General features: G+C 38.6%; 1 protein-coding gene across 3 annotated transcripts in view; it reads left to right on the top strand.

Moving 5' to 3' along the window:
* Positions 1-24,356, top strand: part of phf2 (PHD finger protein 2) — a 43,408-nt gene extending 19,052 nt beyond the window's left edge. Inside the window, exons 5-22 of one of the 3 annotated variants that reach the window (XM_042407020.1) lie at positions 119-260; positions 390-576; positions 825-987; positions 2,221-2,308; positions 2,646-2,752; positions 9,038-9,129; positions 9,220-9,309; positions 10,031-10,384; positions 10,593-10,709; positions 14,184-14,299; positions 14,506-14,684; positions 15,381-15,448; positions 18,280-18,446; positions 19,414-19,703; positions 20,572-20,667; positions 20,752-20,861; positions 20,940-21,255; positions 22,222-24,356. In XM_042407020.1, coding sequence (XP_042262954.1) covers positions 119-260; positions 390-576; positions 825-987; positions 2,221-2,308; positions 2,646-2,752; positions 9,038-9,129; positions 9,220-9,309; positions 10,031-10,384; positions 10,593-10,709; positions 14,184-14,299; positions 14,506-14,684; positions 15,381-15,448; positions 18,280-18,446; positions 19,414-19,703; positions 20,572-20,667; positions 20,752-20,861; positions 20,940-21,255; positions 22,222-22,310 — 2,771 coding nt within the window. In that variant the 3' untranslated portion in view covers positions 22,311-24,356. The other 2 variants (XM_042407019.1, XM_042407022.1) reach the window with 2 other exon arrangements.
* The last annotated feature ends 2,022 nt before the right edge of the window (positions 24,357-26,378 follow it).

Genomic DNA, 26,378 nt, shown 5'->3' on the forward strand with positions numbered 1-26,378 from the left:
GACATATTTTGTCTGTTGTTTAACAGTTTCCTGTCGAAACAAAATGTTTTGCTTGTAGGTGGTTATTTTTTCCTCCGCTGGTTTTATCATATCTTCTATGTCCTCTGTTTTATCTCAGGTCCTGATGTTGGCGTGGACGTCGTTGATGTCACCAAACAGACTGACAGCAAGATGAAGCTCAAAGAGTTTGTCGATTATTACTACAGCACGAACAGAAAGAAAGTGTTAAACGTCATCAACCTGGAATTCTCTGATGCAAGGTACGCGCTCTGCATCTGACGGCGAAGTTTGAAATGCAGTTTCGAAAAAAAAAAAAGAGATCTGGCTTATAAAGCTGCCAGTCTGGAAAATCCATGGTACTCATTTCTTTTTCTGTTTTTCTGGGACAGGATGAACAGTATTGTGGAGAGTCCCCAGATTGTGCGGCGGTTGTCTTGGGTAGAAAACTACTGGCCTGATGACGCTCTGCTGGGGAAGCCAAAAGTCACCAAATACTGTCTCATCTGTGTCAAAGACAGCTACACAGACTTCCACATCGAGTGCGGTGGCGCCTCCGTCTGGTACCACGTCCTAAAGGTCTGTCACAGTTCTGGTTAGAACAGTATGTTGGGCCAGAAGTGTCTTCGTAATAAAAATATGTATCAGCCAGTCAGTGTGATCTACCTCTGATAGGATGAGAATTCAGTTTATTCTGTACTCATTTTCTTTGGGAAGATTTTATTCTGAATTTTTAAGGGGTCTTCAAGAGGAAATGTGGAATACATTACACTTCCATCTCTCATGTGATGATGGTGCCAGAAAATCTGATTGCCTTGTATTTGCAGGGAGAAAAGATCTTCTTCCTCATCAAGCCCACCTCTGCCAACCTGTCTCTATACGAGCGCTGGAGGTCATCGTCCAATCACAGCGAAATGTTCTTTGCGGACCAGGTGGACAAGTGTTACAAATGCACTCTGAAGCAAGGCCAGACTCTGTTCATCCCATCAGGTCAGAACTGCACTCATGTCATCATGAAGATACCTCAATGTGATCTAAGAGAAAAGACGGGTCCATTATGTCAAACACATGTTTAATTTCTAGTGGAGATCCGAGAGTTTCCAAAGATACCAAATGTGTATAAAATGATCGAAAAAACACATTTCAATTGGAACCGATGTAACGTTCAGTGCTGAAAAGATGAGTCAATGATTCAATTAGCTAAATGTCAGAAAATTAATTGAAAAAAAAAGATTCATAGTTGAACATTTAACATTTTCTGGTTCTAGCCTCTCAAATGTAAAGATTTGCTGCTTTTTGCTTTTTTATATCATTGGAAATAAAACATATTTAAGTTTTGGACTGTCATTTAGGCTAAAAAAGGTATTTGAAGATTATTTTCTGAGAAACACTGATGTGTATCACCCCTTTTTTCTGACATGCTATTCTAAAGTATTAATCAATTATTTTAAAAAGATTGACAGATATTTTTTTTCTAAAGAGAATGATCAGGGTTCAATCAATTGAAACATTTCACAACTGCAGCTTTTTGTGATGTTCCTTCGTATTTTTTCTAGTATCTAGTTTGATGGTGTGATTTTCTTATTTCCATGGATAATTAACAAAATGTGGGTCGCATGAAGTCAGCAGTTACAATAATGTCTGATGGTAGAACATTAGAGGGAGCATAATTATGTACTCTACGTGTACAGTGAAAGGCTATTTGAAAATAGCACATTGACTACAAATCACAACCTTATTGGGATCATACAATGTTTAATACTACATTCAGGTGAAAATCACTGAAGCTAGAAAATTCCTGATAACTGGGACATCTGTGTTATGTAAATAGGGTATTTAGAATTTGTTTTGCTTTTTGTATTTGTGGAATTGTCCATCAGTGTTAGGTGATCGTCTTGGTTGTTGTGGTTATCTACAGGCTTGTAAGCCCATACAGACTGAGCAACATGTAGTTAAGAACATCTACATCAGTCAATCAACAAACAAAAAAAAACCGTTTCAGAATTGTACAGAATGGTAATAATGGTACAAAGGGTAAATAAGTAAACAAGGAGATAAAATAATGTAAATGATTAGGGAAGGAGGGTTACAATTAACAAATAAATTGCAACAATTAATAATGATTTTTTTCCCCTCATAGAATATATTGAATTAATGAACATCATCTTAGTTATTAGTAATGATATAGTTTTGTCCTTGGCTGACATGTGATCGTCTCCTCAGGTTGGATCAATGCAATACTGACTCCAGTCGACTGCCTGGCGTTCTCTGGACACTTCGTCCACAACCTGAGTGTGGAGATGCAGATGAGGTTTGGACACCTGTCTTATTACACACACATTCATCCTTTATGCTGCCTTGTTATCGTTGTGTTTGGTAATTAGCTTTTTTTTTTGGTTTTAATCGCTGTGAGCCACTATGGCTCCTGCAGACGTTCATTTTTAATTCGGGGGGATTTAGTGAGGCTGTTCTTACATAGTAGTTTCCACTACGTCCTCATTTAGACCTTGTTTTTTACTCCCAAATTCCATCTGTTTATGAATTCTTGACGTTTGGAAATACCTTGTGAATTGCATAGTTTGTTGCAATAAACCTGTTGGCAACGCATGACAATGTTTAGCTGAAGCAGCTTGGTTTATTCTCCACAGAGCGTATGAAATCGAGAAGCGGCTAAAGGTCAAATCTCTCACCCCCTTCCCCAACTTCGAGACAGCGTGCTGGTATGTGGGACGACATCTCCTCGAGCGATTCAAAGGTGAACCATTAAATTAGTCTTAAGTATTTATAGATTGAATTTTTCGCTGTAGTATGTGGTATTTTTATGTAAACTTACATCCTCATTTAACTCGCCATTTTTCCAGAAGAACGCATGGAAGCAGAGAAAACACAAACAGCGTCAGAACTGCCTCGTGCACATTCACTGCAGTGTATGTCTGCTGCACAGATGAGGAGCTGGATGCCCTTATATTATTTCAGTCATTAAATCAGTGAATCGCAGAGTTCACAGATGATTAGCTTCAAAAGGTTTGGCCGAGCTAGAATCACTTGCTCCATTACGAGCCTGTGTTTAAACTCCCCTCAGCTGGCTTGGGCCAATTGTTTATGTTTCCACCATTTTCTCTATGTGTGTGTGTGCGTGTGTTAAAGCCAGATAGCTATTGTGTGTGGTGTGCGCACTACTTCCAATCCACAAGTCCTTTCCATTAATATACCATTATTCTTTTTAACTTCAAGGTCAGCATTTTGAGTGCAGGAAAAAGACTCACTTCACTGCTGCTGCTATTTTGCCTTCATCTTATTAATTCTTTCCTGTTTTGTGTGTGTATCTACTTCAGTGTAATCAGTATTGAGACAAACACTCAACCCCCTGAAAGGACTTTGGCTTAAAGGAAATGTCTCAGGAGGACAGAACTACTTAGACATTGTTTTCTGCTGTTAAACTGAAATTAAAGAGGAAATCCACATTTATGCTGCCCTTGAATAATTTCACATAAATCAGGGTTGTAACAGTTCAATCTAGACCGGTGAGTCTTTGCCAAAAGTAGAGCTAAAATAGTCAAACTGCAAAAAAAAGTCATTGAGAGATGTAATTTGGAGTTGTCACTGACTAAATCCAGTGTTGTGTTTGGTTTACACTAACAGTATAGAGCATGTAAATGTATTTGTAAGTTTTAGCTTTTAAACTATGAATCATGCATAGTTGTTTTTTTGGGGGGTTTTTTTGGATGCAGTTTGATGTATTTTTCATTTCCCTCCAGACAGCCTAACAGTAAATTTCCTTTCATTTATAGATGGCATGAACAGAAAATGCAGACTCTTGAAAGTTGCTTCAGTAGTATGATCTGTCACAGCTAACATCAAGTCTGCATTGATTTTATTCAGAGTCGCATTATTGCATTAAAAAATGCATAACTCACATCTGAACACAGACGTCACACACATCCTGCTGGAATCAGCGCACAGTCATTATGTTAGGAGGTTTTCTTCAGTATCAAAATCCAGTCATAGTTGTCTGTACATCTATGGTCACAGTGCAGACAGGAACTGCTATCAACTAATGCAGCTGGACTCTTCATGATGCAGATGTAACTAATTATAGATATATAGACTAAACAAAAGCTTACTGTGCCCGCTGTCTGCACAACAACGTTATACTTCCTGCTGACATCACACAAAGTGACATTTTTAAAGATCTTAGTTCTGTATGAGAGGAAGAGTTCGGAATTTAGAGTTCAAAATAGGGCAAGGTGGACTATTTAATTAACATGCTGTGTAGTGACAATATCATGAGCCTCTAAATAATGGGAGTAACCGAGCAAAAAGGCCAAAGGTTCAGAGGTTTAAAAAGTTTACTCAGCACTGCTTTACCTGAAGATAATGAATCTTTGAGAGACAAGACTTTGGTACAGACTTTTTGTAGGGAATTGAACTGAACTGAAACCAGTAAATACCTGGAACAGATAGGGATGGGTTCCGATAGCTGGTTTCACTTTGGATCTGGCTACCAGTCAGTAAAATACCCAGATTCATTAAGTTCAGATGCTAACAAATGTCTCATCAAACCTTTTCTCTGTCCTCATTAGCAAAGCAATAGAAAACATACAGTATAGTTAACAGCTTCTTGTTTTTAGTTAACTGCTGCTGTATCTGGTTAAAATGACAGACACAGGCATCAGATTAGATCTGAAATAAAATAATAAAAATAGTCTGTTCTCTGGTTAATGTGCTCATTAAAGCATCTGTCTGTATTCACACAAAGTGTTAGTTAGTGAAAAGACACATCACTCTATAACATCAATATCAGTGGCCTGTTTGTTTTTGTAGTTCAACAGAGACCAACAGAGAAATGATCAGCTGATCACCTCTCCTCCTAAACTGATTCATATCAGATCAACATTTGAATCTGATCAGCTTCATAGTTGTGAATCAGGACCTTCGGCATGCCATTATGTTATGCTGCTCATCGTACTTTCAGGTTGTTGCTACAGGCTGTGAAAAGTTCCCACTAAAAATGTTATGTTTCTGCCAACAAAAGATGAGTAGACATCTTTGAGTTGAGTTATTTCAGCCTTTAATTACTTGCAAATGTTGAAATGTAAACCTAATTAGATTTGATGAGTGGACTTGACACTGGATTCAAATTCAATAAAATGCTATTTAAGCCAAGCGGGTAGCTCCCGGCCTGAAAAGTAAGGCCACTGCTCAAGTGCCTTAAACCTGCATTCTTTCTAATGGCCAGCAGGGGGAAACTCCACTGGTTGCAAGAAGAAGTCTGATTGTATGGAAGTCTATGAGGAAATGACGCCAATTCTCACTTGATTTACCAAATATGGTCACTTCTGGCTCCAAAAATCAAAGATCGCGATGTTTGAATCCAAAATAGCGACAGTAAAATTGCTACACTCGAGGCTTCAAAACGCAAGTCCACAAACCAATGGGTGATGTCACAGTGAAAAAAAAACATCAAAATTTCTAAAAGAGACTGGGGGGTGCTTGCGAGCAGGCAATGGGGTAGGCTGTGTCCATGACAAGCTCTGCTGAAATTTGATTTAAAAGTTTTGTGTAGGCACTTTACATCCACAAAAGGCTTTGAAACACTGCTCTAAGTTCGTTATTTTCAATTTTCATTTTTTAAATTTTGGTTTTGCCGCACCAATGGCCAACAATTTGCGAAAGAATACTTTTTCTGAAGGAACCTCCACTGCTGGGCCTAAAGCCGCAAGCTTGAGTGTTTTATCAGCAGTGACTCCCCCCAACCAGATAACCACAAGGAGGCGGTGGACCTGAAACTCGAAATCCTCACCTCGTTGAAAAAAGACATTGTTATACTGCTTTGGTTGAAGACTGTGCTGGCTAAGGAATTTGAGGCTGTCAAATCCGAAATACAAGCAGTAAAAACAGAAGTGGCAAATGATACTGCAACGATTTGGAGACAATGAAAACAACCAGCACCCCAGTGGCAGTCTCTAAACTACTGAAAGAAGTTTCGAACATTGACAAAGATGTTCTGATCAATAGATCACACAGGAGTCTCCAGGCAAAGAAACCAGATGGTAAGCCTTGTGTCACTGTGGCGAAAGTACATTATTATCAAGACTGTGTCGAAGTCCTTTGCCATGCGAGGGTGTCTGGTCCTCTCCAGTTCAAAGGAACCACCATATTCCTTGTGATTACCCCGCAAGTGTTGTACAAACCAGATCTGCATTCAGCGAAGTCAAGTGACTGCTGCGTGGATGAGATGGCGGTATGGCCTTTCTTATCCAGCACAACTCTGCATCACACATAATGGAACTGAGAGACAGTTTCAAAGCCCAGAGGATAGAGGACAAAGTTTATGTGAAAATGAAAATCATAAAAGATGTACCAAAGGACAAACCATGACTTAAGTAAGAGTGATTTAATCTCACATCAGTTATGTTGATACTGTCCTCTCTTGTGAGTAAACAATGTACACTGTGACTACAAAAGTTGTAAATGCCGCCCATTCAATTAATTAATTATGTTAAAGGAAGTAAGATAAAGTTGGACGACTGGCTGCTTTGCAATTTTTTATTTTTTTTGTGTTCTCATTATGTTTACAACTGTTTAAACGCATTACTTTGGCTGACATACACTATGGCTACAAAGCTATGAATACTGCACATCTATGCCAGAGGAAGGAAGATAAATGTGGAGAGCACTTATTAGGCTACTGGTTGCTCTTTATTTATTTGTATTTTTTTTCTTCTCCTTCTTTTTCCTATGTTTATACATGTATGTTGTTCAGACATATCACTATGGTTGGTCAGAGTATGTCACCTTACCCTTTTTTATGAATAGCAAATGGTGTAATTGAGTGTTTTATTTTTTAACCATTTTTTCTTATTTGACCTTCAAATGAATGCGAACACTGCCTTTCTATGATTTGACCCTAATATTAAGGAGATGGCAAACTGCTGATTTATGCTTGACATGCTTATCCATGATCAAGTGTTCAGTAAATTGATACTGGTATTGGGGTGTTATCACTGGACTGATTCCAATATATCTAAAGACATACAATAAAGACAAAAAAATTAGTTTTGGTTTGAGATTTATCTCTTGGATAATCTATCCAAATGAACAGCCATCTCTCCTCCTATTTCCACTTCCACCAGGCAGGGCTGCCCCTTGTGGCCCCTTTTATTTGCTATTGCAGTCAAACTGTTAGCGATCATGCTGTATGGTGAAGCTGGCATTAAGGGAATACAGAGAAAGGGTTCAGAGCATGAAGTATCCCTTTATGCTGATGACATGCTTTTATATCTATCTGAACTCTTAATTAGTTTACCAGAAACATAAACACTTAGTCTACTAGAAGACCTCTGCAAAATATTGGGATATAAAGATCATTTACAAAAGAGTGAGATCATGCTGGTGAATACTGCAACCAAGTAGACTGCATTTAATCCATTCCCCCTTAACGAAAGCACACAAATTTAAGCACTTAGGAAATTGGGGGTACACATTACATTAAAGACCTCTTTAAAGCTAATTACCCCCACTGCTACTTTTTCTGAAACCAGATTTTGAACGTTGGAGCTTACTACCTTTATCATTAGGAGGAAGAATCAATACAAACAAAATGAACGTGCCGCCCAAATTTTTAGATGTATATCAATGTATCCCTGTCTTTTTATCAAAATCATTTTTTGTCCATAGACAAGTTGATATCTGGATTTATTTGGAATAAGAAAAACCCTTGAATACTTAAGGGCATGTTACAGTGGCACTGTCAACACAGCACTGCTGGGCTGTTAACATAAAGATTATGTTATATTGGAGTTTCCATCCCATGTCACTGCCCCCAAATGGTTACAATTGGAGAATTTATCCTTTGGCCGCACTTCCTCATATGCCCTGCTCTGCTCAAAACTCCTTATCTGAACCTATATCCATGAACACTTCAAATCCGTGACGCATTCTTTTAAGATCTCGTCACAGTTCAGACAATCCTTTACACTCAATTTGCTATTCTGCAAGAGGGTGTGCAAAATCGATGCTATATGGCAACCATTTTTAACCTTTATAGAAAAAACGGACACCACTGATATAGCAGTTTTGTAGTATTGACTCCTTATTGTATGTAGTTTACTTATTTATTATTTCCAAATTTTATTTTATTTTTTGTATGTTTTCCTTATCACTCATTATTTACTATTATTTATTTTTATCGTTTATTGTATCTTTTACTTTATTTTATTTTTTGTTTCTCACCTACGATTTTTGTCACATTGAATTTATTTATGTACATGCAATTGTTTATGAAAGCTATTCTGTGTGATTACTAAATTATACAGTAATACTATAATAGGGATGGGGCTTTGTTTGAGCAGAAAAGAGGGGGAGGGGGTATATTGTGTTTATTTATTGCATTTTGTATGACTTTAAATACCAATAAAAAGACCTTGAGCAAAATTTAAAAAAAAAAAAAAACATTTCTAAAAGACTATCACATGGTTTGCACAAATATTTGCTGTGATGTAAAGTATACATGTAAAATCCTTTCAGAAGGCTGTATTTCATTGTACTATTAACATCTGAGACAGAAGATCGAGCTTTTCATCAAAATCACAGTGGGATCCAGCTACATGTTGTACATACAGTAGTTATGTTTGACATTTTAGTGATTTACAGATGCACAGTGATCCAGAGTGAGTAAGCAGGGAGGTATTGATTGTCTTCCTTGAGAATGTTAACGCATCACTTGGCTATCTTATTCTCAGGTCTGGTAAATTGAAGTAACAGGGACAGTTTGTCCAAACACACAGTCACCCTGCTGACAGAGTCGCTCTCCTGTGCACTTCTCATGGTGTCTCTCTATAACAACACAGACTGGAGTGTCAGTTCATTTGTTCTGATGTTTGTGAGAGGCTTACTCTCTCACATCCTCTAAATCTCTGCTAAGCTGGACATGTACTCTGTATTTTGACTTATTTTTCTCAAGTTAATGGCCTTGACTTTTTAAACTTTAAAAGTCAGGATTCATTCAGTAATAACATTTGCATTTCTTCTTCTGCAGGTTTACATAAAGCAAATAAGCAACCAGCTCCATACCTGATACACGGTGCCAAAATCATCAATGGAGCCTTCAGAGCTTGGACTAAAAAGCAGGTATGGTACACATCAGGATGTATGTTAACAGTGAGATGGCCATCTACAATGATATAAAAGTAATGAGAGTTTGGTTTGTTTCCTTGACAGGCCCTCTTGGAACATGAAGATGAGCTTCCAGAGAACATGAAACCCTCGCAGCTCATTAAGGATCTTGCCAGAGAGATTAGACTGTCAGAGGTGCGTCTCTATTCTTTGGGTATAAACATCATATGATGAAGACCTAATTGATCATATTATGTTTACTAGATCCTGTCCAAACATATTTTACCATGAAGCTGTTACTGATATTCATGGTCATCTACGGATGATTCCTAATGATTTTTGTGACCAGTGTCACTGGTACCAGTGTCAAATCAAAATCTTGACCATGGAAAGGTGTCTCGAAAACTGATGTCCAGATTTCCATGAGATTTGCTACAGATGGAGATTATTGTCAGAGCATGAGCTTTCTCTATTTAAACACTAAACCTTGTTGTCAAAATGTCAGTTTTGCACAAAATACTCTTTTGTGAGAACATTCCTGCTCTCCAAGAGATGAACTCATTTCATTTTAATGACCCAACAGCGTTTCCTCCAGTGCCACAAACTCTCTATTATAGCAAGATTGTATGGCCTTCCTACCATCTAACATTGTCATTGGGGCCTAAAGTGATGTCTTAACTGTTAATGTTGTTTGACAAGCAGCCCTCAAATCTAAAGATATTCAATTTAAAATGAGGTGAAATGAAGAGTTGTCTTTTGTTTTATGTTAGAGAGGCTGAGACAAGCAAGTACTGTATATGGTATGGTCATTGACTTGTACAATCAACATTTATCAAAATAGTTTATTCAGCCCAGTGTCAGTACGGTTTTAATCAAAGGTTGCTAAATTACAGAAATTCCTGTCTTTCATCTCTAGAATGCAACAAAAGCCATTAAGAGTGAGCCCAACATCAAGGTGCCAGTGGAGGAGCCACCATCCACCCACTCCGAGCCTGAAGAGCCCATTTCCCCAGCCCATGTCCCCTCACCCAGCAGAGAGAAAGCCAAAAAGAAAGCCTCCAAACCCCCCAAACCTCCGAAGCCTCCCAAACCCCCAAAGATGCCCAAGGCCCCAAAGCCTCCGAAGGTGCCGAAGGTCAAGGAGGGAGGGAAGAAGAAAGCGAAGAAGGCAAAAGAGTCTTCGCCGCCTCCCAAACCCTCCAGCTTCGCAGCTTTGGAGTCCCATGCAAAGGACATCTTGAGTAAGATGGACCAGCCGAAGAAGACCAAGGTAAGCAGATGGGACATTGCTGAAACGATGAAGTTAGTATCAACAGAAATGATGCTTATTTTGTGGAATAATTATTTGTACCGGTTACTTTATGTGAGCCATTTTGCATCCCTTCCAACAGAAAGATAGCAAGCTATAATGACTAGAAATATTGTGGTTGAATGTTTATGTAAATGTTGTGTCTTTCTTCATATATTTCCGTTTTCAGGCTGTTAAGAATGTCCTCAGCATGTCAGAGAAGGAAATATCAAAGCAGAACAACGTAGAGAAGTTTGAAATGAGAGAGCAGAATAAAAACAAGACTGAAGCAAAATGGAAGTATAAGGTAAGATCATTTCAGTTGTCATGAATGTAAAACTAATGGCTGCTTGTTACAGGCCAAAATAAACAGTATCACAGTCCTTCCAACATTCAAATAAACTGAAGGCTCAGTGTCCTTTAGAAAAGAAGACTCTAGCAGTTGTGAAGGTTACAAGCTGAGCAGCTGAGCAAAAAAAAAAAAAAAAAACTCAGGATCATCCAAAAGTGATTTGCACACTTCACTTCAAAGCAATCAGCAAAAATAATGATGTGGCCCAAGTCGCACATTTGAGGCCTGCAGCTCATCAGAGCTGCTCCAGAAACATCCACCCTCCCAGAGTTTACCTAATGGAATTACGCCACGTTCATATCCACCGCGTTCCATCTAAGTATTTACATATGCCCTCATCTTTAAAAAAAAGTTTTTTGTATCGTTTTTGCTGAACAACAGGGGGAGGCTTTTTCAGAGCAAAAGTGTAATTTTGTTGAACGGAAGACATTAGAGGGCTTTAGTTTCATGGAAAATTCAATGCCAAACTGCTGTGGAATGTTTGCAGTCCCTCCAAGGATCTCCATCCAACTGCTCCTCCATATCAGGCCAAACATTTGCAGATGGAGTGGAGACCCTGTCAGATGTTCACCAAGGTCACTGGAGACCGCATCTTCACTCGTGATTACTGTTAAATCATGTAAAAGTTCACAGCTCCTCTGTGTACAGCGTGCAGGGCGATTAGGCCTGTATGTTAGTATTAAAAAGATCCACGAGACAATGAGAAATTTCAGTTTCAAGTTACACCATGTTGTCACATGCCTTTAATTTGGTAGAGAAAATTGTTGAGGAGTGAATATTTGAAAATGTATATTCTTGGATTTCAGTTAATTACACAGTCTGCTTGGTGGTGATGTTTATGGCAGCCACTTTGCATTCCTCTTTAGTTTAAATTGGGTCAGAAAAGGTCTTAAGTGAACATGATCCATGGAGATTGCCATCAAGATGAGTTCAGTCATTCACCAGTACTTTTTCTATTTAAATCGAATCATTCCCTTATGCTGTTATACAGAATAGTGATTTTGTTTAAAACAAGTGTTGATTGGACAGATATTAATAGTACTTTTATTGCTTTGGTAGTTTAATTTTAGAGTCACAAAACAGGCTTGTAAATCCAAACAAAATAACTGTGTGCTTGGATTAAATTTAATTGCAGTAGTCATTTGATGACAGATATTTAACCTCACTTCTCGTTAGAGTTTTTATTGTTCAATTAGGTCTGCTAAAATGATATAAGTGGAAGAGATCCATAGCATTGAAGAGATGAGAGACTGTAGTTTACTTAAAGTACATTTTGGGAGTCAAGATTCTCAAACAGGAAGGAAATGCACTGAAATTTATTGTGCTGATTCATCCTTATGTAATCCAAACAGATTCTAACTGTTGGTTAAATTTATATGGTTGGAAAAAAAACATAAATATTCAAAAATACAGAGGGGTGAATTCACTAACAACAACTTTTGTGGCAGCTAAACTGTGCAAATGAGACAAAAAGAAACCGTGTAATCCACAAAGCACCAGCATAGGGTGAAATGCACCCCAAACTGCGCTCCCAAGCAAACAGCATCCCGGTGGTCCTTTGCTATTTGCACGTATGTAAATTAGATAAGATGCATACATTTGGCCAAAATTAGCCCCTTTCTATGCAAATGAGCCTCATTGCAAAAACAGTCTAATTCATAAAGACCAGGTCCAGCTCTAATGGCCACACGCAATTAAAGTGAAATTATTAGCTTCTTCAGAGAGTTAATGGTAACTATCAAGTGGGTATGGGGTGGTAGGTTTATCTTGCACTTTCAGCTACTTTTAAATAAAATTCTCTTGACATCGCTGATGGAGCTTCAATCATACAGTAAGGGGCTGCTTTATTACAAACAATTCCACTGCATAAAGCTGGAATCTGTGTGTAACAGCTGACCTGTAGATGTGTAGCAGAACATTAATTACCATTAGTTCCTGACCGATCCGATGTTAATGAAGTTACTGCTGCTGTGCCACGTGTGTAAATGCGCACAGCCAGTTTCAAAGGTTTGGAGAGGCACTTATCGTGTCAGCTGCTGTGTCATGCTGCAGCCAGCTGTGACACACAGCCAGCTGTGGACAACAAACAGAACATCAATACTGATGTTTCTGTGAAATCCTGGATACATTCAGTGACACCTAAACAACATTATTGTAAGATTCAGACATTAATCTAACATGTTTCAGACCTGTCACATTAATAGCTTTGTTTGGTAGATCATGTTATAGAAGTGAAATACTAGAGAAGTAAAAGATGCAAAACACATAAAAGTTGGTTTGCGATTGTGGAGAGCTCTGTGTGTGCACAGCTCTGCTAATTAAAGACACACAATTTGAGGCTTTTGTGCTCTCTGCAGTTTTCATTATGAACCAATCTGTGTAGTGAAATATGGAGAAAAGCCTTAAACACTGGAAACAGCTCTGCTTACTCAATCAAATGCAAAACAAGGGCAAATTGCACTCAGCTGCAAAACTTTATGGGTGTGTTCGCACCATCATATCATTAGCACAATATCTTTTGTGAATTGGACCTTGAGACGGGGTAGTTAGCAATTCATGGTGCTATCAGAGGCCCCAATCCATTCTTTGTGAGTTTGCCCAGAGACTTGAAGGAAAAGGAGACCAAATTTTATTATTCATTTGGTGAAAAATATTGATTGTTACGAAAGAGAAAGAAAGCACATAAAGTTGATACAAGGTTGTAATATTTACAGTTAAACCTGCACAGATGAAAGGTCAAAGGTTGAAGCCACATTGTGAAACATTGTGTTATCCTTGCTAACATTAATATCAATATTTGAGAGTGTAAAAAGATTCAATATAACATTAATATAACATAACTTAAACACATGCACTAACACTTTTAATAAGGATCCCTTAAATGTGGTCATTAAATTGTTTAGACCCAGATATGTACGAAACACAACACAGGAGAACAAGCTTTAAACACAACACATATGACATATCATCACCTTATAAAGTTGTTATGGTTAGCATGTTAGCTAACACCTGCCCATGTAAACATTCAGCGGATATAGAGCGACATTAGTATTCATTAGAAGTTGTGTTTCTATAGTGTCTGCTAAACACTCCACTGTGTTCACCAGCTACTCGCTGACTTTGTTGCTGGGTAGGCAGGTAGTAGGCAGGTAGTGTATGGCTGGATGGTTGGTTGGTGGTTAATCACCACAAATGACTCTTTTTACATTACACTTAGTCATTTGAGACATGTTAAATATAAAAAATATTGAATAGTGCAGCTTTAATTGAATTTTTAAACTTTCATCTTTCATTACTTTTGCTAAAAACCAATATATCTGTGATAAGATAAAATTGGTTGATAATGTTATTGTGTCTGTCATTTAACACCCATGGTGATTTTATTTTCTTATGTGCTTATTTGACATTATTTCCTTTTTAACCTTACAGAATAGTAAACCAGATTCCCTGCTGAAAATGGAGGAGGAGTGCAAATTTGACAGAACACCGCCGTCAGGCAATAAAGACAAATTCAGCTTTACTACGTCTCACAAGAAAATGCTCGGGTATGTATGGAATGGCTGTGATTGCCATATAAACGTTTCATGAAAGGTCTCTAGAGAGGAGAGCGTATTAACCTTCTCATGTGGTGTATTATGGTGATTATAGAGCTATGTGGCTATCAGCACCATATCCATTAGAGCTAATTCAAGGACTTCTGCCTGGCTGAGCCTCGTATCGCTCCCTTATTGTCCTGCGGTTTCCTCTCCAGCTCCAAGATGCTGAAACCTCAGACCAACTCAAGTGTTTTTGGATCATTACAAAACCTAAAAGAGGACAAAAGCAAGCCAGTGAGAGACGAGTATGAGTATGTCTCAGATGAGGGGGAGCTGAAGATTGACGAATTCCCCATAAGGAGGAAAAAGAACACCGTTAAGAGAGATCTTTCCTGTAAGTATTGTGTTGTAAAGTCTTGTTTCTTTTTTTTTTCAGTCTACTCAAACTGTCAACTAGGGCTGGGTATTAAACCTCAACATTTAATGAACATAGACTTCAATGTGTTGAGTATCGAAAATCGAAATCGCATTAAATGCTTGGTGAGATTCTGAGGTTTACTTATTCTTTGATCAGATATCTCTAAACTTTTTAACTTTAGAGTTTATTTAACATTTGCAAAGCTCTTTAGTTGATACTGTTGCAGCAAGAAGTCAGTCAACCAGAAAAAGGTTTAAAATAGTCTGATTTAAGACCTTTGACTCACCGCTCACCACAGATCTGAATCACAGCTTTGATTTGTTTAGTGATTCAGATAAGTCTGGTGTTGTTCTGATCGATGGCAGTTTGCCCAGGTTGGAGAAACAATCAACCAATCACTGCTTTGTAGGCAGAGTTTAGAGTTGGGACGAAAATAGCCACAGAAAAAAGGCCACAAAAATGGGTAAAATGGGTAGGCTAGAAAAATGCTTATCTTCTAAACTAAGGTATTGAAAACTATTATTTTGGTAATGGCACCAAAACATACCTATGTATCCTGATACTGATACTAATTTTCAGAAGATACCCAGTCCTGCTATCAACAATGAAAAAACATTTAGTGAAAAACTTTTGTGTGAACTGTTACTCAATGACAACTTCATTTTTGTGCAGTTTTGTCAGACATCAGAGAACCCATTCACCCAGCCAAAAAACCAAAGTTCCAACCCTTGGTGACCAAGGTAAGTATCTACATCTACATTATCTCTGACTAGTGAACTTGACAAACATAATCATATATTGTGACTCCTCTACTAAGCAGCTAATAATTGAACAATCTGACCTGATCGCGCTGTACTGTATTGATTGATGAAACATTGGATCCAACAAACCGCTACATTCTTGGCTGGACAAACCAGCCCTAAAACCCTGAACGTCTGTCCGTCACTGACTGACTGATGAAGTTACACCTTTGGTCGGCTGGCCCAGTGTTGGAGTTTCCTTATCTGCCATTGCGCTTTCAAAAATAATCGGCGCAAACAGTTTTCTCTTACGTCCTCAGGGGGCGTATACAGCAGTCCCACTCATTGACTTGCAGCTCATTCCAAATTTATCAGCCGAGCCAGCAGATGCCCTACCTCAGTCTGCACCTGGACTCCCAGGAGCGTGTGGAGGTGTTATTGTGGCCGACCCGGTCTGTGGCCTTGTTGTCGGCGGGGAGCGTCGTGTCGCTCCTCGTGATGATGTCAGCAGTCCAGCCGGTGGTGCGCCTGGGGCTGCGCTGCTGCACAAGAGAAACCTCCAACATTGGTTTGCGCAGCTTTGGCTGCAACCAAACTGGAACAAATAGCGCAAGCTTGCAGAGTAGGAGAGAAAACAGCTCTCCATGCGCCGAAAGGCATGAGGGAGAGCAAACAGTTAAAGCACCCCAAATAACAATCACACTGACAAAACACTCAATACAGAGTGAGTCATAGAAAAACCAGACATCTGCAGATAGAAACAGATGAAAGAGAAGCCGAGTTAACAGATAATTAGAATAGTTATTGTTAGATTTAAAATAAGTTCTCTATCAAATCAAACCACCTATGAGTGGAAAGTATGTTTGTGCATTTATAACTTTTTTTTTTGACTCTAGCTTAACTATGTCATGTGATATGTTACTTCAGTACACTTCAACGACAAATATTATTGCGACCACTACAGAAAATTGCAGATATATCCAGGTATTCACATTATAGAATCTACCACCGACTATCCCTGTAAGACATTGGCCACAATGGCGCACATTGACCACACATGGTCCAGCCATATACTGGGTTTTGACCTAATCTTGTTTATTGACATTTAATACTTTTCATCTGATTGGATTTTAAAAAACGATCCTGTACCACGAGATTTCACATGAGCCAGAACATTCTGCAATGAACTTTAAAGCTTGGAATTTAAAAAAAAAAAAACGATGCATTCTGGATGAATGAAACACTCTCTGAGCTGTGGACCACCACAGGCTGATGAGGGAAATAGCTGTGGTGTGAAGAGAGGAAGAGGAAGAAACAGACTAATACCAGATGCTCTCCTGTTTACTAATGAGAGGTCACTGGAAACCATATCATAACCTTGATCTGCTGTTTCACTGGCTATTCTCACTCAGCTTTAACTCCACTTCCAAGCTACAGTCACTTAACTCCAGTCAGATCCAAGGCTGGATCACTGCCCCGAAGGCCTGTCTGTTGGTTTATGGTCATTTATCAGAAATATGTTTGGAAATGCACAAAAGTATAATATAAATTGATGATATGGTTCATATTCCCAAATTAACATGTTTAACCAAATTACTGCAAAGAGGGGGTCAGTAGGTGCCCACAGCTCATTCTACTTCTACTGGGATAATTCAGCTATGCTCATTATCAATGAAACAGCAGCAAAAAGTCATTAGACATTTTTTTTTAAAAAAAGCTAAAATCATGTTAAAAACAATTATCAGGATGTGTCACAATTTTGAAGCAGTGCCATACTCCGCTGCAGAATCCAACATTTTTCCCCACTGGCCCACTTGGCCAGTAGATGAGATTTTTACTGGTTTACTGGTATTTTAACTGGCCCTGCGGCCAAAAAATGAAAATAACTTTTTTCCATAATTTTGGTGATGTATTAATTTTGGACATTTGGACATGTAAAACAGTGAAGTTACCTTTAGATTTGGTTGTTTTTCTTTAGTTATGGATATGTAATGTTGATATATTACACAAATATGCAAAATATAAAATGAGGTAGATATTGGATCAGTAAATGAATGGTGTATAAATGTAGGTTTCTCCATTCTTTATGTAAAGCCAGAGAGTATGGCGTCCATATGAAGAAGAAAAGAGAATTTATGATAATAACATTTCAGTGAGTGTGGATGACCTTCATAATAAAGAGAGATAAAGAGATAAAGTGTCAAGAAGTGAGACAATGCTGAGAGATCTGCAGGATGTTCTCGTTAAGATAGAACAGTGAGAGAAAGAACATGATGACATTTGTTTGTGTGCGTGTGTTCACTCCAAGCTCCTTCTGTCTGTTTCTGCCACCTGTCTGCTACAGACATGGAGTTGAACTATAATGAATGAATGAAAAGGAGAAATGCAGAGGAGGAAAACGAAACACAAACTAAGAGCATCTCCACAGTAAATCATCTGTTGAGTGTTTGATGGTTATTTATTTGTTCTATTGAACATAACTGCTGTGAAACGATCAGAAAATAACATTTTATTTCTCTCATTCACTGCTTTGTTCTCTCTACCGCCACTTCCTCCTCTCGCTCGAGCACCCCTCTCTCTCTCTCTCTCTCTCTCTCTCGCTCTCTTTTCTCTCATCTTTTTTAAAATGAGTCGGGAAGCCGACAGCAAAGCCTAACTTTACTTTTAACATTATCAAACAAAGAGAAATGTCCTCCCTTCGTCCTAAACTGTACACATGATTCTGATTGGCCAACCAACTTGCCCTGCATAAACTTCTACTGGCCCCGGGTCATCAGTTATGTCAAACCCTGCTCTGTAACTGACACTTTGTTCACTTTCTCCACAATCAGAGTGTGGACTCCTCAGATGAAGAGACTCTGCACATAGACACAGAGGCCAAGCCCGAGGTCAAAAGTCGCAACTCTAAGGTCAAGAAAAAGGGCGGCAGCGCTGCGGGGATCCTGGACCTGCTGCAGGCGAGCAAGCAAGTGGGTGGGATTGACTACAGCACCAACAGGTAGAATGACCTCCCCTGACGTCATTACTTTCTGCTTCTTCACTCAGTTTCTTTCAACAGCAGTGGAACTTTCACATCTAACCACACTTGGATTACAGCACATGCACAGCATTACTCCCTAAATGGCTCCCACTGGACCCTTTTTTCCCCCCTCTCAGTAAATGAATTTTAGGTCTTACACTCCTTAATGGGGCGACCCACTGACAAACAAACGACCCACTCAATGACTGATATAATTGGATGAAAAAGCTGAATTTTATAACTTCGCTTAGAGCTGAAAAATCCACCAGCGACTAAAGCAAAAATTTACGCAGATCCTGTCAGCAGTTTGTGTTAAGTCAATGTTTGTTTCATCCTGCGTTAATTCATCAAATGCTTGCATGGCTTGAGGCTCTTCCCTTTGCCTTTTGCTGTTTGCTGTTTAGTTCAGCTCTTGATGGTCTATTTCCACCACATTGAAAGCTACAAATGAGCAACGAAAGAAAGAAAGAAAACATCGGCTGAAATATGTTAATTTCTCAAATTGTTTTGGTCCTTTGAAAGGGAGCTCGGTGAGAGCGGGGAATGAAGCGACCACGGGTCATTATAGTAGAGTTTGATCATCACTCTGCTTGTTGTTGCAGCTCAGCGGCTAATAGTTTAATAGGTGGTAACGTTGACAGTGTGAATTTATTTTTGTAGCTGCTTCTTAAAGTAATCACAAGTCCATGGAGGATATTTAGATTTGACAGTGTTTTGCTTTGCTCTTCCAGATTTTGGTACAATTTTTTTTTTTTTAACATTTCGCAGGTGTCAAATGATTCTTAATAGCACAACTGGTGACGTTTACATCCACTTCAAAACCTTTTTTTCAAATATTTCTCTCAGTCACTCTTCACCCCTGCCAGCGTGTTGACTGCTGTGTAATGGCTGTGTTGTTGTGTATTTCTTATTGACGTACTTACAGTCAGCCACCTGCATCTCCCAGCACACAGGAGGCCATTCAGGGCATGCTGTCCATGGCCAACCTGTCGTCTTCAGACAGCTTGCAGCAGCCGTGGAGCAACAACCAGTCCAAAAACAATAGCCAGTCGAAGAGCAACTCGCACAGCTCACAGGCCAGCAAGAAGGCCGGAGGCGGAGGAGTCGGAGGCAGCAACGGCAAGCGGCCCACCAAACGCCTCCCGAAGAAGCCCCGGAAAAGCAGCAGTATTGAGAGTTTGGATTACGATGACGACCAGGATCACATGGACGCATGCTTCAAGGACTCAGATTATGGTAAACACTGAAAGCCAACTCATTCCTGTTTTATTGAAATTTCATTGCAAAAACACGTAGTGGAGCTCACCGAGGTCATTACAGTGTCACGAGGTTATTTTTTGAGTAAACAAATGAGAAAATAATTATCTGCCATGCCTGATTCGCACTGCTGCTAACAGGTGCTGTTAAAAACAGATTGACCCCTGATGGATCAACATGTGGGTCTTTAATTCTAAATTGGTTGTGGAATTTTTCATTAGAAATAGATGATAGGGTTTATGTTTATTTTTCGTGCCTCCTTTCCAAATCCGCCCTTTCGTGTTGCTCCAATTTGTGATCTTTTTCCTCGGAAACTTTCTCTTTGTGAACTCTGTCCAAACACAGCTGTTTGGACCCTCCCAGCTTGTTAATAAGCCATTAACACAAGTTCTGAATTGCTATTTTACATGCTTTTCGAACTTCTAATTAGTGTCTAATTAGTTGTTCATAGCACGAACATTCTCGCTCTGAAATCCTCAGGCCAGCGTGAGGCTTTTCTCTCAGGCTGGCACTCTTTTTCTTCTCTTGTAAACAGGCCATTTTTTATCTTGATCATCCAATTATCAGATATTAAAAGGACTAGATTGGAATGGTTGTGCTGCAAGCAGGCGGAGAGGAAAGGGCAGTCAACAGCTGTCTCACAGCTGTCCTCTGCATGCTGTCACTGGAAACTTCCACCATTTTAGATGCAAGGAAAGCAGAAAAGAAATAAGTGCACCTAATTCACATTTCATGCTTTACACATGTGACAATAATTGGCAGTTAATGTTTAGTTTTGTACATCCTCTCTTTGAAAACCTTACACGCATGATTTGGAAGTAATATGTTTCATTTTTTTTGACGATAGTTTACCCCTCGTTGGAGTCGGAAGAGGATAATCCTGTTTTCAAATCCAGATCGAAAAAACGGAAAAGCAGTGACGACACTCCATACAGCCCAACAGGTAAATACTGTAGGATGATAAATTACAAATGAATGTTCTGTACTTGAAAGTTTTATGATTTAAACTCAATCAATCTCATCGTAGCCCGTGTAGGACCCTCGGTTCCTCGACAGGAAAGGCCTGCGAGAGAAGGAGCCCGAGTGGCCTCCATAGAAACAGGCCTCGCTGCTGCTGCAGCAAAACTTTCTCATCAGGTAAGTCAGTTAACAGTAGTTTTTAATATTAATAGTTAGTATTCCGATGCTCAACTAAAGAGAATAATGTGTCAATAGGAGGAGCAGCAGAAAACCAAGAAGAAGAAGAAAAGCACCAAAAAGAAGGCAATAATGATTGAAGAACCCCCGAAAATCTCTCAGGACAGTAGCTCGCCGGAGCATAATCTGGACTCCCAAGATGGCAGCCTGACAGACCATGAGTTCAACACTGGAACAGTCAAGTCGCCGGGGGGTCCACAGCCCATGGCGCCGGGGGTTTTCCTCAGCCAGAGGCGACCGTCCATGTCCTCTCCCAACAACAGCACCAACTCCACGAGCACCAACAGCAGCAGCCTGGCGAAGGGAGAACGTGGCGGTTCAGCAGACGCCAAAGGTGAGTGGTACTGACAACACAGGCAGGCCAAACTGGCTTCAAACTGCTAAACTCAGTGCCCATTCAAACCAGGAAGTGATACAACAACATTTTCTCGCAAAAAAGCTGGTGCTATAAAACACAGTGACTGATTGTTGGGCTCATTGGTGAGCCACTATAGCTGGTGAGCTACCTTGCTAGCTAGTAGGTCACATGCTAACGGTAGCAAACTCAGGAGAGCAGGAAAGCTAACTGTTTACCTCACAAAATTTCACTGTTAGAAATGTTGGTTTAACAGAAAGATTTTTTAAAAATTTTTTACTTGATTTAACCTTTATTAACCTTTATTTATCCCATTTATATCTTGTTAAGATATAGAAAATGCAGTGGCACTCTGATGTGTCTTCAGATTATTATGAAACAGTTCAGTTGCTCCGTTTTTCACACATATACTTTTCACCAAAACGTGTAGATAGAACTGTAGACTTATGTTGTCATGCTTTGATAAAAAAGCATCATCACCAGTTTTTTAAAGGTTTTTGAAGTACTCTGAAGCCTCTGTGTGTTAGCGAACATGTTGGGTTCATTGTAGTTAAAGATTTGCTATGTGCTTTGATGCAGTAAGTACATGAATTCATGTTATATGTCATTATCAGTTCTTATAATGGGAAATCATTTTCATCACATGATCATTTATTTTTTGTAGCAACAGCCAGGAGTTACAACATAACCCATTGTTGGTTTTAGTCTCGCTTGAAAAAACATTTTCAAGCAAGACTAAAAACAATCATGTCCTCCATTTTTTAAGCAGCTCAAAATACCACTATATGTTTGTAAAAGGTAGGAATGTTATAGTTGTTTTGTTTTACAGGGGAGTAAAAAATCTTGTCTATCGAACTGATATTGAAACAAATTCATCTGAAGCTGTTACAGCAGCAGGAACACACTAGCTGACTTATCTCCTGTCTCTTCTTGTTCTTTTCACAGCTAAGCGGCTAAAGAAAGGCATGGCAACAGCCAAACAGAGACTTGGAAAGATTTTAAAGATCCATCGAAACGGAAAGCTCCTCCTGTAGCATGCAGCAGACTATTGTAGGACTGGGAATTCATGAGCTGGGTCCCATCCCAACCTCACCCCCTGTTCACTGATTAAAGCCAACAATGGAAAGGAAAAAAAAAAAAAAACTGAAACAAGATGGGAGACGAAGAAAATCATGCATTTTTCAATTTCTAAGAAGAACATCACGCAAATAGGTTTTTGCCTCTACTTATACTTTATAACTTTCAGATATTAAAGTGTACAGAACCTACTATAAATATTTTTTAAGAGAACATGTCTCATTTTACTACAGCTGTCAGTTTATCAGGGGTTGCTAAAACATGAAGTAGAAGTACATTGCAGTCATTCCAAGATTTCTGAAAGTATCCCTTGCATGTATTCAGTTGCATGTGCGCTTGGGTCAGGGTTTGGGGATTTTACAGATTAATTCCTATATATGGATGTAGCTTATCATTGCCACACTGATGATTGACGAGTTGAAATGGAAAAAAAAAAAAATCTTTTCCTTCCTTCCTTCCCAGCCAAGATTCTCTGTTTATCATACAGCACAGTTTTTGATTGGAGTCAACTCAAGCATTTACCTCTTTATGTTAACACTTAAGTTTTGCAAAGCACTATCAGCGATGATATTTATTTATTCATGTTGAGTCATAGATAGGAAGTGGGACGTCACGGAACGACTGTAAAGCACAAAGTGATTCACGAGTTAACGCTGTGTATTAAACAGCAGCAGTGTCTGAGCGTTCCTCGCAATTAAACATAGGATAACATAGGACGGAGGGTTTTGGTATGTTACGACGTGAAAAGGCGTAGGATCTGTGACACTACGTGGAAACTTGTAGCTAATGATAAGCCTCATCCATGTCAGGTCTGCAGTTACATGGAGATACTTTCTCTCTTCTTTTGCTTTCACAGGCAGCACCGACAAACCGGCTTCACACAGTACAGTATATAGAATGTAGCTTGTACATAGCCTTTTAAATTACTACTTTTTGTATCCTTTCCCCTTAAGGCTTAATTCTACATTTTTACTGGTTTTGCTAATTATGAATAAATGAATAAAATATATATATGGATATACAGTATAGTCCTAATTTTTAAACCTTTATTTTATTTTGGGTTTTTTTTTATAGCAGAGGTTCATTTTTAACATTTTTTTTTTCGTTACATTTTAAGGTGTTGCCTGGAAAACAACTGAAGAAATAATACATTTTATTGTCATATGGCCTTACATACACAAAGCTAATTGTATTGTGATTCTGTTTGAATAAGAGACGAAGCTTTGAGGAAAAATGATATCAATGGAGAAAAAAAAAACAACCACCCATCACTTAAAGTTTCTATGACCAGCCTCTTGTTCGAGTTCTAGTATCCTGAAGGTTTCGGAATTATTTTACTAGCACCTTGTGAAGTGTTTATGTGTCAGTGATGTAATTTATTAATGTTTGTAGCTTTTTTATACTTGTACAATTCTTAAGAGTTTTTTGTTTTTGAATATTTCATCAACTTGTGAAATTTACCCTTAGCAGACAATTTTTGTTTCTTCTTCTTTTTTTTTCTTTTTTTTCTTTTTTTTTTTTTTTGGGATGTGTGTGTGTTTTTTGGGGGGGAGCATCACGAAAATTTTACACACTAGAAATTACGTTAGCAAACTTTTTTTTTTTTTTTTTTTTTTTTTTTTAATCTCCATCCTGTCTTCACTCAATGTCAACGTCATCATGGTGTCATGGTAAACATTTCCAATTTGACATTATTATTATTATTATTGTTAATATTCTAGTTATAAGCAGCTGCGTCAGCGCCTCCATCACGCCGTTTTCTTTTGGTCAGGACATTTTTAACACGGTTTCAAGTGCTATACTGTATAGCAGCAGTGTTTTAGTCACAGATGTACACTATGCGTCCACTTCTCGGAAAGAGAGAAACGCGCTCCGATCAAACTCTGTCAGTGGGACATATTTTCAGGTTTTTATTTGTACAATATGTGTGTTGCTTTGTTGTGGGTTATTTTTGTATGTCCGACCTATTAAATGCATCCACTGTGCCAGGACAGTGAATGATACCTGTTGTAGCTGTCTTCCCTTACTGTTATTTACAGTACTAGTAAGTATTTACAATCCTTTTTGACCTGAATCTATATTTTTCTGTATTTAGACGATTCTGTTTGAGATCATGGCTCACTTTTTTAAGACGTCGAGAAATGGCAAATTCCGAGGAACAAACATATTGTTGAATGATATGATTGTCCGCCTTGTTTACTTTTGCAATACAGTTACTGTGGAAAACCTACTTTGTAATGTGTTCCTCTCCCACTTGCAATGTTACGGCTTCTGTGGTGACGACTAAAAAATGTTTTTCCTGCTTCACATTGTCATGCTTTTGCAGTTGCGTCAAACTCAGCACCACACTGATCACAAACTGATCTGGCACTGCTTGTTTTAATGGAGAATCAGCCCCGAGTTTTCAGCTTCTGGACTCAGTTTGAGATCTCGCCTCCCGGAGCTTTAGCAGCTGCTTTAGCTGAGCCATTAATTAAAACTCAGCCAAAGTCAACACCATTAAAACTGTATTAACGTAAAAGTAGTCAGACTCTTTTTACTTGAGGACGCCCTTTCACCGTCCTGAGCAGGTGTTGCAATGTTTGAATATAATGTAGACAGAAATTTATACAGGATCTGCTCAGTTAAGGAAAAACATTTCCTCATATTTACTTTGACTGCTTCACAAGATTTGAGTTGGTTCTCAAATCTGTGGTCAAACAGGCAGTATTAGAATGTAAAACTCTTGAGCAACAGCCAGTCTACACCACTAGATGGAGTCAAAAATTATATGAACATAACAACTGATGCATGTTTTTAAATCAGCTTAATGTAATAATGTTCAAGCAGACCACAGATGCAGGATTCAGCTTCTCTAGAGCTGTTGTGATTTAAATGATCTGCATATTTAGCCTATTTTACCGAGCAGTTTGACCACTCAGTAAGCTTTAAATATGCATTTAGATTCTGTCCAAGACTTTTTCATGTCAATAACATCCTGATTTTATCAGCGTAACGACAGAAATGAAAGGAAAACTAGTTTTGAAGATGAAGGGATGTGAACGCTGCTGAGGAGATTATAAGAAAATTAGTTACAGCACATTTAAATCAGTGGCTCCAACAAAAATAAGTCAATTAACTCTCACCTCATGTAATGAATGACTGATTACTTAAATAGGGAAGTTATGTGAGGCCTTTATACTGTACATTATGTGGCTGGTTTCCCATTGTTATAATCTTGGCCTAATAACACATCTGGACACAATTGATTTCCCCGAAAATGAAGCTGGTGCAGTGATCTTCATGGGAATCTGACTTTTCCCTACGTTGATGTTTTATTTCATTTTTTGATCAGATCTGTGTGTATGCGTGTGTGCGTATGTGTGCGTATGTGTGTGTGTGTGAGATCTATGGGTGGAGTGAAGCCGTGCGGCTGTTAAAGGTCACGACCCCGTTTCCACCCTGGTTAGCAACAAAGTGAGTTGTTATTGTTAGCTAATTGTTAACACAAGAACCTGAAGTGCTCCGACATCAGCGAATGAAACAATCACATAATTTGTCCTCTCAGGATCATTTTCTCACACTGACATGAAAGCAAATTCACGCAACCAGGAAAGTGGACACTGAACACCCAGTTAGATGGATTTACTATCTAAGTTCAAAACTGAATATAAAGTTGTCAGGAAGCTAAACTATAGAAAGATGTACGTCAAGAACAACAAATCATTTTCACTTAATGTATATGTTTGCAGGCTGTAACAAATTTGAAGAGTAATTGATGTTTTTAATTTAGATTTTTCACCATCATTACTGATCCTCATCTACGATTTTGTGTATATTTCATGGCTTATATAAGCCTGTACTAATATTGTTTGAACGAAATGTGAATAGAATATAAAAATGAAAACTCAAAGTTAATTTACAGAGAAAAGAAATTATGTCTTTTCCAGTAACTTCTGTGTATAACTTATTTAAAAAAAACCAAGTGAATAAATCTGAGTGCAGGAAGAATATTTACATTTAAGTTTCATACAATTCAACTTCAA

Source organism: Thunnus maccoyii, chromosome 3 (genome assembly GCF_910596095.1).
Source record: "Thunnus maccoyii chromosome 3, fThuMac1.1, whole genome shotgun sequence".
Taxonomy (NCBI): domain Eukaryota; kingdom Metazoa; phylum Chordata; class Actinopteri; order Scombriformes; family Scombridae; genus Thunnus; species Thunnus maccoyii.